Raw genomic sequence first — 12,640 nt, 5'->3', positions numbered from 1 at the left:
TTCAAGTGGCTGAAACATTTTACATTCCCATCAGCAGAGTATATGGGAGTCCAGATTTCTCCAAATATTGAGCCCTTTTATTCTTTAGCTTCTTAGAATGGGGAACTTCACAGAACCCTGTACATTCCATATTTCAGATGCTGCTAATAGGCATGTGGAGACTTGCATTAAGCATTTAGTCTTCAGGATAAACTTGTACAGAGATCCTCCAGAGGAAATGCCTTTCAGTTCAGTTCAGTTCAGTCGCTCAGTCGTGTCCGACTCTTTGCAACCCCATGAATCACAGCACGCCAGGCCTCCCTGTCCATCACCAACTCCCGGAGTTCACTCACAGTCACGTCCATCGAGTCAATGATGCCATCCACCCATCTCATCCTCTGTCGTCCCCTTCTCCTCCTGCCCCCAATCCCTCCCAGCATCAAAGTCTTTTCCAATGAGTCAACTCTTCGCATGAGGTGGCCAAAGTATTGGAGTTTCAGCTTTAGCGTCATTCCTTCCAAAGAAATCCCAGGGCTGATCTCCTTCAGAATGGACTGGTTGGATCTCCTTGCAGTCCAAGGGACTCTCAAGAGTCTTCTCCAACACCACAGTTCAAAAGCATCAATTCTTCAGCGCTCAGCCTTCTTCACAGTCCAACTCTCACATCCATACATGACCACAGGAAAAATCACAGCCTTGACTAGATGGACCTTAGTCGGCAAAGTTATGTCTCTGCTTTTGAATATGCTGTCTAGGTTGGTCATAACTTTTCTTCCAAGGAGTAAGCATCTTTTAATTTCATGGTTGCAGTCACCATCTGCAGTGATTTTGGAGCCCAAAAAAATAAAGTCTGACACTGTTTCTACTGTTTCCCCATCTATTTCCCATGAACTGATGGGACCGGATGCCATGAGCTTCATTTTCTGAATGTTGAGCTTTAGGCCAACTTTTTCACTCTCCTCTTTCACTTTCATCAAGAGGCTTTTTAGTTCCTCTTCACTTTCTGCCATAAGGGTGGTATCATCTGCATATCTGAGGTGATTGATATTTCTCCTGGCAATCTTGATTCCAGCTTGTGTTTCTTCCAGTCCAGCATTTCTCATGATGTACTCTGCATAGAAGTTAAATAAACAGGGTGACAATATACAGCCTTGATGTACTCCTTTTCCTATTTGGAACCAGTCTGTTGTTCCATGTCCACTTCTAACTGTTGCTTCCTGACCTGCTTACAGATTTTTCAAGAGGCAGGTCAGGTGGTCTGGTATTCCCATCTCTTTAAGAATTTTCCACAGTTTATTGTGATCCACACAGTCAAAGGCTTTGGCATAGTCAATAAAGCAGAAATAGATGTTTTTCTGGAACTCTCTTGCTTTTTCCATGATCCAGGGGATGTTGGCAATTTGATCTCTGGTTCCTCTGCCTTTTCTAAAACTAGCTTTAACATCAGGAAGTTCACAGTTCACGTATTGCTGAAGCCTGGCTTGAAGAATTTTGAGCATTACTTTACTAGCATGTGAGATGGGTGCAATTGTGCCGTAGTTTGAGCATTCTTTGGCATTGCCTTTGTTTGGAATTGGAATGAAAACTGACCTTTTCCAGTCCTGTGGCCACTGCTGAGTTTTCCAAATTTGCTGGCATATTGAGTGTAGCACTTTCATAGCATCATCTTTACTGTTGGTGAAAAGCATTGAATAGCTTGGAGTGTCAGGAAGATCAGATATTTCTAAGCCTCACATAATATACAAGCTTTACAAAATAATTGCTGCATGAATGAATAAAATTTTTTTAAAAGTACATTAATGCATTCATTCTGGTGCAAAGCTAGAGCAAAGGCCAGAAGCATTCTTCTCTTAACAGGCTACCAACAGGCACCCCTAGAAGCATCATATGGCAAATGTATTGGAGGAAAACATTCTAGACACTTAAACAACATAGGAATCTGGGAGGAAAGACATATAAAATAGACCAGAACAGCACAGAGGATAATTACTGGTGAAACCCTTGCCATTTTTTAAGAACTTTTTTTTTACATGGATCATTTTTAAAATCTTTATTGAATTTGATACAGTATCATTTCTGTTTTATGTTTTGGTGTTTTGGCCGCAAAGTCTGTGGGATCCTAGCTCCCCAGCTAGGGATTGAACCCTCACTCCTTGCACTGGCAGGTGAAGTCTTAGCCACTGGACATCTAGGGAAGTTCCGTGAAGTCTGTGCTTTCCATTTGTATCTTTTCCACTCTTATTTTTGCAGTTACAAAGTTTTGAATGTTAAAAATTATTTTTAACCCATGTCTGTATAAAGCAGCAATTGAATATTGGATATAACCCAATTCAGTAATCATTTTATTTAATAGTTTCTAAAACAGGAAATACTGGATTAGGTACTGTGGAAGGTGCATAGATTAGCAGAATGTGGCTTTTCCTCTTGAGACTTTTATAATTACGGTATTTCTTTTTCTCATGTTTAGGTTTGGATTAGTATGCAACTGATGTCTGGTGACCCGTGTTTCAAAACGTAAGTTGGTGCTCAGTAAATGAGTTATTTGTCTGAAAGTATAACAGTCGTATATTTTTTTACATTTGCACATTCATATTTTGTAGTGTTCATAGACTAATACCAGTGAAGGAATAGTTCCTCTTTTAGGAGACTGACCTGAGCCTCATAGAAGTTACTCTTACTTCTTACCAAACAAACTCTCCACTTTCTAAATTAATTAAGCTATGGGTTTTTTGTCTTCTTCAGGCTTTGGGTGAAATTATTACAAAGCAGAATTTTTCATCTGACCTCTGTGAACTTATTTCTTCAGTAAATACCTATTAGGTGCCATGTGCTAGGCCCTAATCTAGACACTAGACAAACAGCAGTGGAAAAAAAAGATCAAGTCCCTGACATCTTGGAGCTTATAGTCTAAGAGGGAAAATAGACAATAAGCGAACAAGTAAATATATGATATAAAGATGGCAGTGAGTATTTTGAAGAAACATAAAGCAAGATAGGAGGGCCATGGTGAGGAGAAGCGTTGCTATTTTATATATTATCTACCTGGTTAGGGTGATATTTGAGCAGAGACCTGAGGGAGGTGGGAAGCATGCCATGCAGATATTTGGGGAACGAGCATTTGAGACAACAGTAACAAGGACAAAGGCCTTGAGATAGAAGTGTGTTTGGCAGGTTCAAGTAACTTCCAGGAGACCAGTATGTCTAGGACAGAGTGAATTAAGAATATGACGATAGGAAATGAGACCAGATGATAAAGGTCTTGTAAGCCATTATAAATAATGGTCTCATAGGCCACTTATAATCTGAGTGAGATAAAAGGCTACTGGAGTGTTTAAACAGAGGAGTAAAATCATCAGGCTCTTGGCTACTAGGTGGAAAACAGACAATCTGTGGGACCAGCAAAGGGGCCAAGGGTAGAAATAGGTTCATGACTTAGGAGGCTGTTTCAGAATTCAAGGCTTGGGGCCTGAGTAACTAGGAGAATGGTGGACATTTATTGAAATGAGAGTGCCTACAAGAGGAGCAAGTTGGGAGCTTGGATGTTGGATGTGTTAAGTGTGAGACCCCTATTTAATATCCAGCCAGGCTTTCTGAGTAAGCAGTTAGGTTTATCACTACGGGGTCCAGTAGGGAAGCCCAGACTAGAGATATAAATTCAGAAATCATCATATCAGCAGTACATAAATACTAGTTAAAGCCATGAGCTTCGATTAAATGACCTAGAGGAAATGAGTTTAGAGAAAGAAAAGGACCACAGACTGAGGTATGGGACTCTCCTGCCTGTTAGAGGCTGGGGAGGTAGGGAAGCACCAGCAAAGTAGCAACCAGACAGGAAGAAGGAGGCAGTGGAGAGCACTGTCCTGAAACCAAGTGACGAGCATGTAGGAAAAAGGAAGGAATAATCGGCTGTGGCCCACACTACTGAAGTAGGTCAAGGAAGATGAGGGCTGAGAATTGACTACTGGTAACTCTGACAAGCACTGTGGAGTGTGTTTAGACTACACCCACACTGGAGAGGTTAAAGAAAGTTTTGGAAGAGAAACACTGGAGATAGTATAAACAATAGTTATGAGGACTTTTGCTGCGAAAAAGGAACAGAAAAAATCGGGTCCTAAATAAGAGGAATGTGGAGTTAAGAGCAGGTTTCTGTTTGGTTCTTTTTTATGGGAGATAGCACAGCACACTTGTATCCTGACATGAATAGTCCAGTAGACAAGGAGAAACATGGTTCTGAAGAGAAAAGGGACAATTGCTAGGATAGTGTCCTTGGATTATCAAGAGGGATGAAAGCAGAGAATATGGCTACAGATGCAGATATATGAGAAGTGGAAACATACAAAAGTAACTATCGAGTTATTCCTGATTTCCTAATGATATAGGAAACAAGGTAATCATTGAAAAGCAAGGATGGGAAAGATGGAGGTGGGGTTTGAGGAAAGAGGAAGATATGTGTAAAACTCTTTTCAGGGAGTAGGAGAGTGAGCTGAATGGGAAAAGGCAGTAGGATGCCTGTTAGCAATCTTAAAAACACTTGATAATTAAAAATGAAAGTTAACCAGATAGCATTTAGATATCTGAGAAAAATATGTTTAGAAAAGTAAACAATTACTTCAGTATGCATCAACTTCATGTTTTTAATATTAACATCCATATAGTTCTCTGCTCCTGCTGCTGCTGCTAAGTCGCTTCAGTCGTGTCCGACTCTGTGCGACCCCATAGACGGCAGCCCACCAGGCTCCCCCGTCCCTGGGATTCTCCAGGCAAGAACACTGGAGTGGGTTGCCATTTCCTTCTCCAATGCATGAAAGTGAAAAGTGAAGTCACTCAGTCGCTCAGTCGTGTCTGACTCCTAGTGACCCCATGGACTGCAGCCCACCAGGCTCCTCCATCCATGGGATTTTCCAGGCAAGAGTACTGGAGTGGGGTGCCATTTATATCTAAAGATTATATATATATATATATATGTATATATATATATAGGGGTGGAAAGATCCCCTGGAGAAGGAAATGGCAACCGACTCCAGTATTTCTTGTGTGGAAATTTCCATGGACAGAGGAGCCTGGCAGGCTACAGTCCATGGGCTCACAAAAAATCAGACGCAGCTGAGCATACACACACCATGCCATGCCATATATATTTCATAAAGATGAAAATATATACAGAGTACATCAGGCAAAATGCTGGGCTGGATGAATCCCAAGCTGGAATCAAGATTGCTGGGAGAAATATCAATAACATCAGATATGCAGAGGACACCACCGTTATGGCAGAAAGCAAAGAGGAACTAAAGAGCGCCTGATGAAGGTAAAAGAGGAGTGAAAAAGCTGGCTTAAAACTCAACATTCAAAAAGCTAAGATCATGGCATCCAGTCCCATCATTTCATGGTATATAGATGGGCAAACAATGGAACCAGTGACAGACTTTCTTTTCTTGGGCTCCAAAATCACTGCAGATGGTGACTGCAGCCATGAAATTAAAAGACACTTGCTCCTTAGAAGAAAAACTATGACAAACCTAGACAGCATATTTAAAAGCAGAGATATTACTTTGCCAACTAAGGTCCATATGGTCAGTGCTTTTTCTAGTAGTCATGTATGGATGTGAGAGTTGGACCAGAAAGAATGCTGAGCACCAAAGAACTGATGCTTTTGAACTGTGGTGTTGGAGAAGATTCTTGAGAGTCCAATTCAATGGACATGAGTTTGAGCAAGCTCCAGGAGATGGTGAAGAACAGGGAAGTCTGGCGGGCTACAGTCCATGGGGTTGCAGAGTCAGACATGACTGAGCGACTGAACAGCAACAACAACACAAATCAGTTCTTGATTAAAATTATGCATCTTCCAATAATTTAGCCTTCCTATGCTGTTTTCTCCCATATGATAATTTCCTGGCTTCTTTCCCTATTTACTGCTCTTTGGGGACTAAACAATTTTTGGTTTCTTAGGTAACATTATGTTTTCCCAATATAATCAGTTTAGAGTGAAATGAGAAAAAGAGCAGCAAAATTTAGTAGAAGAAAATACATTCATTATTCTTTCTTAGGAGCTTTTTAACAGCTGTTCCCTTTCTGGCCCTTTCTCTGCCATTTCACTTTGTGAAACTCAAGTACTGAAGAGGTCCAAAATAGATCATCTTATATTCTGTATTATCTCCACAAACGTAATTCTGGTAATTTAGAGTTTATAGAGAAAGATCATGACTTACTAGAATAAACAAACTTTACCTAATCCTAAGATACATAAAAGTATTTCTCAGAAGACTCAGACCCCTAATATATGTTTTCCCTTTGAGTATCTGAAATTGTGCAACTGTCTGTAAAAAAGGAGCCACTGTAACACATCCATGTACTTCTTATATTGAGTATGGATTGAATTGAAAAATGTTTGAACTCCTGATGAAAAAAGTGAATTATTTTTACCAGGTTTTATTTCAGTATATATCAAATATGTAAAGTGACAGTACTTCAGAGCTGAAACAAGTGTTGGAAATTGTCTGGTGACTTTTTTTCCCAGAATACCTATCCACAGAAATCCTTGGCACAAATATACTATGAGTCCCCTATATACCATTTTCCTGTTGGGGGGAAAAAGATGTAGTACCTTACTACCCTTGAAGTTGCTAAGAGAGCTTCATGAAGCCAGTTTTAAAAGTATAAGTATAATCCAAGTTCAGTTTTTACCAACGAGGACCCTAAGGCACAGAGCAGTTGAGAAACTTGACTATTTGTCTGCAGGACAAAGATATAAATAACTTTGGAAAAGGGTCATCGTGCTATTCTATCTGCTTTTGTCTGTCTTTGATTTTTTTATAAGTTTTCAAAAACCTACTAGAGAAATAAGTATACATATCCTTAGCACTCTGAGTTAAATTCTAGTTTTTATATTTTATGAGCAGAAGATCTGTGACTTAGATCAAACAGTTTTTCAGAAACAAATTTTATACTAAAGCCAGTATGTGTGAAGAAGACAGCTGGTAAATCAACCTCTAACCACTTGCCCTAAACTCTATTTTATAGTTCTCTACAACTCATCAAATATCCACCAGCTTTCATAAAAGAATGAAGCTGACTCTGAAAAGAAAGCCAACCACTAATGCTGATGAAAAAGATACTTGGAGAGAGAAAAGATGTACTGTATTGGCATTTAATGATTTGATGGCAAAGCAGATCTAGGGATGATGTAACCCTCTTGAATAGCTTAGGGCTTTAGAGCGTTCATATTCTAGAAGGAAGGCAGTTTTCCATCTCTCAAAATGATTTAATGAATATTCAGTTCAGTTCAGTTCAGTTGCTCAGGCGTGTCTGACTCTTTGTGACCCCATGAATCGCAGCACGCCAGGCCTCCCTATTCATCACCATCTCCCGGAGTTCACTCAGACTCATGTCCATTGAGTCCGTGATGCCATCCAGCCATCTCGTCCTGGGTCGTCCCCTTCTCCTCCTGCCCCCAATCCCTCCCAGCATCAGAGTTTTTTCCAGTGAGTCAACTCTTCTCATGAGGTGGCCAAAGTACTGGAGTTTCAGCGTTAGCATCATTCCTTCCAAAGAAATCCCAGGGCTGATCTCCTTCGGAATAGACTGGTTGGATCTCCTTGCAGTCCAAGGGACTCTCAAGAGTCTTCTCCAACACCACAGTTCAAAAGCATCAATTCTTCAGCGCTCAGCCTTCTTCACAGTCCAACTCTCACATCCATACATGACCACAGGAAAAACCATAGCCTAGTCTCCCAATTTATTTCTTGAAAGAACTCTATGATGTGATATTATTAACTCTGTAATGGCAGGACATGTCAGAGATTAAGGAACTAAGTTGTCCATGGCCCCAGGATTCACTGATTCAGTACATGTGTATTGATTGCCTACCATGTGCTAACCTTTACCAAACTCAGTTAAGACTAACACCTTGCTCTGAAGGATTCACTATTTATATGGGTGACAGATACACAACATAGGATACTATGGAGGCCTAGAGGATAGAGTCCTTAACTCTTCCTTCTTTGAAAGCCAGGAAAGTCTTCACTGAGGGGATGACACTGAGCTAAGTTTTAAAGGATGAATAGGAAAACCATGAAGCAGGGGAGATAGGTAGAGACATTTCAGGAAGAGAAAACAGCTTGTATAAGTTTATAGCATTGTTACAGGGCTTGGAGAGAATATTTATGAAATACCAAGCAGGTAGTAGTGTCATTTTAGGAGATCATTTTTCACATACTTTTAACATTGTTGTTGTTGGTTGGTTGTTGAGTCGTGTCTGGCTCTTTTGCAATCACTTGGACTGTAGCCTACCAGGCTCCTCTGTCTATGGAATTTTCCAGGATCTTCTCAATCCAGGGATCAAACCTGCATCTCCTGCATTGGCAGATGGATTATTTACCACTGAGCCACCAGGGAAACCCACTCTTACTTGAAATTCAGACACAACTGAGCAACTAAGCACACAAAATAATCCCATTCCTTTCATTCTTAAATTGAACTACATTAAACAATTTTTGATGAGAGATACAAAAACCCAAAAGGGGTAATTTAGAATAAAAATGTGGCACATGATCAGCACTCAGTGATTACGGATTTAACAGAACTGAGTTGTCTAGGAAGACTGAGATTTCAGATTCTAAATTTGCCTTAATGTCAGTCCCTCTGGTTGATGAATTTTCTCCATAATGCCTAGTTGCCCCAGTATTAAAGCAGTTGGTACAGATGGCTGAAATTATCAAGGGTTGGGGGTCTTCAGATTTTTTGAGACTGCAGAACAAGTGGTGCCAAGTTGAAGGAATAGCTCAAAATAGTATGGTTGTGCAGTCAGGCTGGACAGGAAGGAGCAGAGCCAGAGGGAGACTGATGGAGAGGGAGAAGGGGAAGAGGCTGCAGGCTGAGAGTTTTGAAGGGTTGGAAAGCAAGTCTAAGAGATAGAGGGGTGGAGATACTGCAAGCTGGCCACCTATGAAAGGCAAAACAAGGGATCTGGCTTTAAAAAGATAAGAATTTAGATAGGCAGGCGTGAAGTGAAGTGAAGTCGCTCAGTCGTGTCCAGCTCTTTGCGACCCCTTGGACTGTAGCCTACCAGGCTCCTCTGTCCATGGGATTTTCCGGTCATGATTACTGGAGTGGGTTGCCATTTCCTTCTCCAGGGGAACTTCCCAACACAGGGATCGAACCTGGGTCTCCCACATTGTAGGCAGACGCTTTACCATCAGTGATTAGTGACTATAGCTATACACTCCATTCTTTGTATTTATTTTACATATTATATAGTTTTTCCCACAGATTATTATGATACTGAATATTATTCTCTTGCCATACAATAAATTCTTCTTGCTTACCTATTTTGTGTATGTAATCGTATGTATCTGTTAATCTCATACTCCTAATTTATCCCCCCCCTTCCCCTTTGATAACCATAAATTTGTTTTCTGTGTCTCTGAATCTGTTTTGTATATAGATTCATTTTTTTTTAGATTCCACATAAAAGTGATATCATAATGTTTGTCTTTCTGTGTCTGTCTTCACTGAGTGTTATATTCTCCAAGTTCATCCATGTTGCTACAAGTGGCAATATTTCATTTTTTTTGGTTGAGTGATATTCCATTGTGTTTATGTACCATATCTTCTTTAGCCAGTCATCTGTTGATGGGTACTTGTGTTGTTTCCATGTCTTGGCTAATGTAAATAAATAGTGCTGCTATGAACATTGGGGTGCTTATTATGTCAGAGAATGTTTTACCTATGTTCTCTTCTAGGAGTTTTATGACAACATTTCTTACATTTAGGTCTTTAAAACATTTTGAGTTTATCTTTGTATGTGATGTGAGGGAGTGTTCTAATTTCATTGACTAACACATAGCTCCCCAGCATTCCCAAGACCACCTGTTGAAGGGTCTGTCTTTTCTCCATCCTATATTCCTGCCTCCTTTGTCATAGGTTAATTGACTGTAAGTGTGTGGGTTTATTTCTGGGCTCTTTGTTCTCTTTCATTAACTTATACATCTGTTTTTGTGCCAGTACCACACTGTTTTGATTAATGTAGCTTTGTAGTATGATTTAAAGTCTGGAAGTGTTACACCTCCACCTTGTTCTTTTTCCTCAGGATTGCTTTGGCAATTTTGACTCTTTGTGGGTCCATATAAATTTAAAGATTATTAATATTTGTTCTAGTTCTATGGGAAATATTATGGGTAATTTGATACAGATTGTTTTAAATCTGTAGATTGCTTTGGGTAGTATGGCCATTTTAACAATATGCTTCCAATCCAAGAGCATGGTATATCTATCCATTTCTTTGAATCATCTTCAGTTTCCTTTATTAATGTTTTAGTTTTCAGTGAATAGTTCTTTCACTTCCTCAGTTATTTCTAGTTTGTTTCTTTATTTTTTATCCAATTTTAAGTGGGATTTTTTTCAGTGTTTTATATTTCATTGTTAGTGTAAAACAGTGAGTTCTGTATATTAATCTTGTTTCCTGCTACCTTCTTGAATTAATTTATTAGTTCTAATAGTTTTTTTTGTGGAGACAGAGGCAAAACCTAAGATTCTAGTTTGGTGACTTTTGGATTGTGGTGGCATTCACAAAGAAAGGGAATATAAGAAGAAAACAGATTTGGGGAAAGAATATGAGTTTAATTGGACAAAAAATTGCAGGATAAATAGTTAGATATCCTAATAGAATATGCAGTTGTGGAATTTAGGAGACCCTGGAATAGGAATAATCTATCAGTTAATTAGGTTTAATGCAAATCTTTCATGCAAAGATAGGCACAATAAAGGACAGAAATGGTATGGACCTAAAAGAAGCAGAAGATATTAAGAAGAGGTGGCAAGAATACACAGAAAAACTATGCAAAAAAGATCTTCATGACCCAGATAACCGCAATGGTGTGATCAATGGACTAGAGCCAGATATCCTGGAATGCAAGTCAAGTGGGCCTCAGGAAGCATCACTACAAACAAAGCTAGTGGAGGTGATGGAATTCTAGTTGAGCTATTTCGAATCCTAAAAGATGACGCTGTGAAAGTGCCACACTCAATATGTCAGCAAATTTGGAAAACTCGGCAGTGACCACAGGACTGGAAAAGGTCAGTTTTCATTCTAATCCCAAAGAAAGGGAATGCCAAAGAATGTTTAAACTACCACACAATTGCACTCATCTCACACGCTAGCAAAATAATGCTCAAAATTCTCCAAGCTAGGGTTCAACAGTACGTGAACCATGAAATTCCAGATGTTCAAGCTGGATTTAGAAGAGGCAGAGGAACTAGCGATCAAATTACCAACAACCGTTGGATCATCAAAAAAGCAAGAGAATTCCAGAAAAACATCTACTTCTGCTTTATTGACTATGCCAAAGCCTTTGACTCTGTGGATCACAACAAACTGGAAAATTCTTAAAGAGATGGGAATACCAGACCACCTTACCTGCCTCCTGAGAAATCTGTATGCAGGTCAAGAAGCAAGAGTTAGAACTGGACACAGAACAACAGACTGGTTCCAAATCAGGAAAGGAGTATGTCAAGGCTGTTTACTGTCACCCTGCTTATTTAACTTCTATGCAGAGTACATCATGCAAAATGCTGGGCTGGATGAATCACAAGCTGGAATTAAGATTACTGGGAAATATATCAATAACCTCAGATATGCAGATGACACCACCCTTATGGCAGAAAGTAAAGAAGAACTAAAGAGCTTCTTGATAAAACTGAAAGAGGAGAGTGAAAAAGTTGGCTTAAAACTCAACATTCAGAAAACTTAAGATCATGGCATCCAGTCCCATCACTTTATGGCAAATAGATGGGGAAACAAAACAGTGAGAGACCTTATTTTTGGGGGTTCAAAATCACTGCAGATGGTGACTGCAGCCATGAAATTAAAGGACACTTGTTCCTTGGAAGAAAAGCTATGATCAACCTAGACAGCATATTAAAAAGCAGAGACATGACTTTGCCAACAAAAATCTGTCTAGTCAAAGCTATGGTTTTTCCAGTATTCATGTATGGATGTGAGAGTTGGACTAGAAAGAAGGCTGAGCGCTGAAGAATTGATGCTTTTGAACTGTGGTGTTGGAGAAGATTCTTGAGAGTCCCTTGGACTGCAAGGAGATCCAACCAGTCCATCCTAAAGGAAATCAGTCCTGAATATTCACTGGAAGGACTGATGCTGAAGCTGAAGCTCCAATACTTTGGCTACCTGATGTGAAGAACTGGCTCATTTGAAAAGATGCTGATGCTGGGAAAGATTGAAGGCAGGAGGAGAAGGGGATAACAGAGGATGAGATGGTTGGATGGCATCACTGACTCGATGGACATGAGTTTGAGCAATCTCTGGAGCTGGTGATGGACAGGGAAGCCCAGCGTGCTGCAGTCCATGGGGTTGCAAAGAGTTGGACACAACTAAGCAACTGAAGTGAACTGAATGCAAATGTTAAGTGTCTGTGTCCCCAAGGACCTAAATAGCATGAGAATTCCTGTGAACTCACACAGTAAGCTAGTTAAGTTGCCACTTAATGGGCCAGCTTCACGATCCCCCTTCACCCACCTTCCTATTTCAGGTCACCAAAGGATAGTCTCTAAAGAGATGTGATTTTCCTCTAGATATCAACCTCAAAAGATTAAGAATGTTTTCTTTTAAAAAAAAAAATTGTTCTTAGAAGTCAATCTCGCCCCTCCCTGC

At 39.9% G+C, this 12,640-nt stretch overlaps 1 protein-coding gene across 1 annotated transcript in view; it reads left to right on the top strand.

The window, feature by feature from the left end:
• The window catches only part of EEIG2 (EEIG family member 2), a 75,152-nt gene that overhangs the window by 50,809 nt on the left and 11,703 nt on the right, over window positions 1-12,640 (top strand). The window contains exon 5 of the mRNA XM_068966325.1: window positions 2,447-2,493. Within this exon, the coding sequence (XP_068822426.1) occupies window positions 2,447-2,493 (47 nt within the window). The remainder of the gene's footprint in view (window positions 1-2,446; window positions 2,494-12,640) is intronic.

Source organism: Capricornis sumatraensis, chromosome 2 (assembly GCF_032405125.1).
Source record: "Capricornis sumatraensis isolate serow.1 chromosome 2, serow.2, whole genome shotgun sequence".
Taxonomy (NCBI): domain Eukaryota; kingdom Metazoa; phylum Chordata; class Mammalia; order Artiodactyla; family Bovidae; genus Capricornis; species Capricornis sumatraensis.
This window is presented reverse-complemented; position numbering and strand designations above follow the sequence as displayed.